The 3,419-nt window shown below is 30.9% G+C and overlaps 1 protein-coding gene across 1 annotated transcript in view; it reads left to right on the forward strand.

Moving 5' to 3' along the window:
- LOC127742674 (uncharacterized) overlaps positions 1-1,022 on the forward strand; it is a 1,712-nt gene extending 690 nt beyond the window's left edge. The window contains exon 2 of the mRNA XM_052255350.1: positions 247-1,022. Within this exon, the coding sequence (XP_052111310.1) occupies positions 247-707 (461 nt within the window). The 3' untranslated portion in view covers positions 708-1,022. The remainder of the gene's footprint in view (positions 1-246) is intronic.
- The last annotated feature ends 2,397 nt before the right edge of the window (positions 1,023-3,419 follow it).

Here is a 3,419-nt window from a genome sequence, read left to right on the forward strand (position 1 = left end):
CATCTGACACCTATCAATTTTTCCAGTATGGATTAATTGATACAATTTTAATTTTTAATGATTTGAAAATTATTAGTGAGTTTCCTGCAAGATTCATTGATGCAGTAAAGAGATTTAAAAATATTATTGACAACGTAAATCCAAGAGATATATTCCTAAAATTTACGAATAGTCAACCTGTTTTTAATGAAGAAGAAGAATGCTTGGTTCCAGCACATCAAGTAATCTTCATGTCCGTCTTCCCAGAAAATTTTCAACCAATTGATCAAGTTCAAGATTTAACAATCTACAGTCATGAAGGAAGACTAGCCAGCACACTAGTAAGGGTCTTCGAAAGAACTCAAAAGATAACAAGGGAATCTCACACAAGAATCAATTATAAAAGCAGAAATATTTTGTTTGTGTCCAGTAAAAGGAATGAAATTGAAGAAAGAGAGATGAGACTCTTAGTGGAATTTGAATCAGCATTCTACAACTTATTTGGACTCTTAGAAAAGCTCTCCGAAGGGATAAAGAGGAATCTCTGCTATTTGATAAAAGACAGAGAAGACCACAAGTGCCAGCTATGTGTCTCAGAGTTATCTGAAGAAAGCAATAATGAAACGGAATCAACCCACATGATAAAGGAAGGAGACAACGCATCTGAAGACCACATAATGAAAGAGGAGGACAGCACATCTGAAGCATCTCTCAACATTATTGCATAATGACGTAAGCGCTTAGGTCATAGAGCACCAACAATGTAGCTGGTGCAAGATAATAAACAATGACGTAAGCAATGACGTCATAAGAAGGGTAAGGGTGGGAATTGTCCATCAGACCCAACCATTATAAATAGGTTGCTTAGGCAATTGTAGAAATCATCAAACCATAGAAAGCAGGAGGCTAAGAGTACTCATATGCTAGGAGAGCAAGGAGGAAGCTGCCGAAGCGATTCTATAGTTTGAAGAAGAATTCCCTTAGGAAAAACCAATTCTAAACTCCCCTCTGGAGTTAGTATCTACAATCTCTCCTCTGGAGATAAAAACATCTTATGTAAAATATACTAAATAAAGGAAGTTTTTCTCCAGAAAGGTACGCCTTTATCCTAATTTCTTAGTTATGAATTATTTAGAAAACTTAGAATTAACAGAAGAATCTGATTATTATAGATTAACTGCTTTATTAGATAATGAAAGACAGGCTGTTCTAAAAACAGAATTAAATCTCAACTCAAATGAAAATTTCAATAAACAAAATCTTTTAAAAGAAGTTTTTAATAGAAAAAATATAATATACTATGAAAAAATTCAACTTGAAGACCCTATAAAGATAAAATCTGCCAATGGAGAACTTGAAATAGCTTTGATAAATGATGAAGAATTGAGTAAACAGATTGGGAAAATTAAGGATTAACAAAAAAGATCTAAAATTGGATGGATTCATATTAGTAGTATACAAGTCTTAATCAAATCTACATATATGAAAGGAATTAATTCACCAATAAGCTTAGCGATTTGTGATAAAAGAATTACTGATGACCCAATATATCAAATAATTGGAATTGTTCATGGAAACTTGACAAATGTAAACCTTTATCAACTGAAAATCTTGGAAGATCTATAAGTTTGGCTTATAAATTTCATAGAAAGAATCTAATGGAACAAGACGATGAACCTTTTTCAATTACATATGCAATAAATTATGCTTTAACAAATAGCCATCATAGTATAATATTTAAAAACAGAGAAAGAATTTATGTTGATGAATTATTTCAGAAAATTATAAAAACAGAAATACCAAAATATAAAGCTATTGAAAACCCAGTTCTATTATTAAAAAAACCATCAGAAAAATTAGTTTCATCGAATTCTCAAATAAGAGAATCTAAAATTAATAGCCCTTTAAGTTTATCCAAGTTAAAGATTAAAGAAGAAAATTCTGAAATAAAAGAATTAACAAAAAAGGTCGAAAAATTAAATGAAACCCTAAACCTTTTTTGTTAATTCTTTTATTTCAGAATTTTCTTCTTTAATCTTTAACTTGGATAAACTTAAAGGGCTATTAATTTTAGATTCTCTTATTTGAAAATTCGATAAAACTAATTTTTCTGATGGTTCTTTTAATAATAGAACTGGATTTTCAATAGCTTTATATTTTAGTATTTCTGTTTTTACAATTTTCTGAAATAATTCATCAACATAAATTCTTTCTCTATTTTTAAATATTATACTATGATGGCTATTTGTTAAAGCATAATTTATTGCATATGTAATTGAATATGAATCCATCCAATTTTAGATCTTTTTTGTTGATCCTTAATTTTCTCAATCTGTTTACTCAATTCTTCATCATTTATCAAAGCTATTTCAAGTTCTCCATTGGCAGATTTTATCTTTATAGGGGCTTCAAGTTGAATTTTTTCATAGTATATTATATTTTTTCTATTAAAAACTTCTTTTAAAAGATTTTGTTTATTAAAATTTTCATTTGATTTGAGATTTAATTCTGTTTTTAGAATAGCCTGTCTTTCATTATCTAATAAAGCAGTTAATCTATAATAATCAGATTCTTCTGTTAATTCTAAGCTTTCTAAATAATTCATAACTAAGAAATTAGGATAAAGGCGTACCTTTCTGGAGAAAAACTTCCTTTATTTAGTATATTTTACATAAGATGTTTTTATCTCTAGAGGGGAGTTTAGAATTGGTTTTTCCTAAGGGAATTCTTCTTCAAACTATAGAATCGCCTCGGCAGCTTCCTCCTTGCTCTCCTAGCATATGAGTACTCTTAGCCTCCTACTTTCTATGGTTTGATGATTTCTACAATTGCCTAAGCAACCTATTTATAATGGTTGGGTCTGATGGACAATTCACATCCTTACCCTTCTTATGACGTCATTGCTTACGTCATTATTTATTATCTTGCACCAGCTACATTGTTGGTGCTCTATGACCTAAGCGCTTACGTCATTATGCAATAATGTTGAGAGATGCTTCAGATGTGCTGTCCTCCTCTTTCATTATGTGGCCTTCAGATGCGTTGTCTCCTTCCTTTATCACGTGGGTTGATTCCGTTTCATTATTGCTTTCTTCAGATAACTCTGAGACACATAGCTGGCACTTGTGGTCTTCTCTGTCTTTTATCAAATAGCAGAGATTCCTCTTTATCCTTTCCGGGAGCTTTTCTAAGAGTCCAGATAAGTTGTAGAATGCTGATTCAAATTCCACTAAGAGTCTCATCTCTCTTTCTTCAATTTCATTCCTTTTACTGGACACAAGCAAAGTATTTCTGCTTTTATAATTGATTCTTGTGTGAGATTTCCTTGTTATCTTTTGAGTTCTTTCGAAGATCCTTGCTAGTGTGCTGGCTAGTATTCCTTCATGACTGTAGATTGTTAAATCTTAAACTTGATCAATTGGTTGAAAATTTCCTGGAAA

This window comes from Arachis duranensis, chromosome 10, assembly GCF_000817695.3.
Source record: "Arachis duranensis cultivar V14167 chromosome 10, aradu.V14167.gnm2.J7QH, whole genome shotgun sequence".
NCBI classification, from domain to species: domain Eukaryota; kingdom Viridiplantae; phylum Streptophyta; class Magnoliopsida; order Fabales; family Fabaceae; genus Arachis; species Arachis duranensis.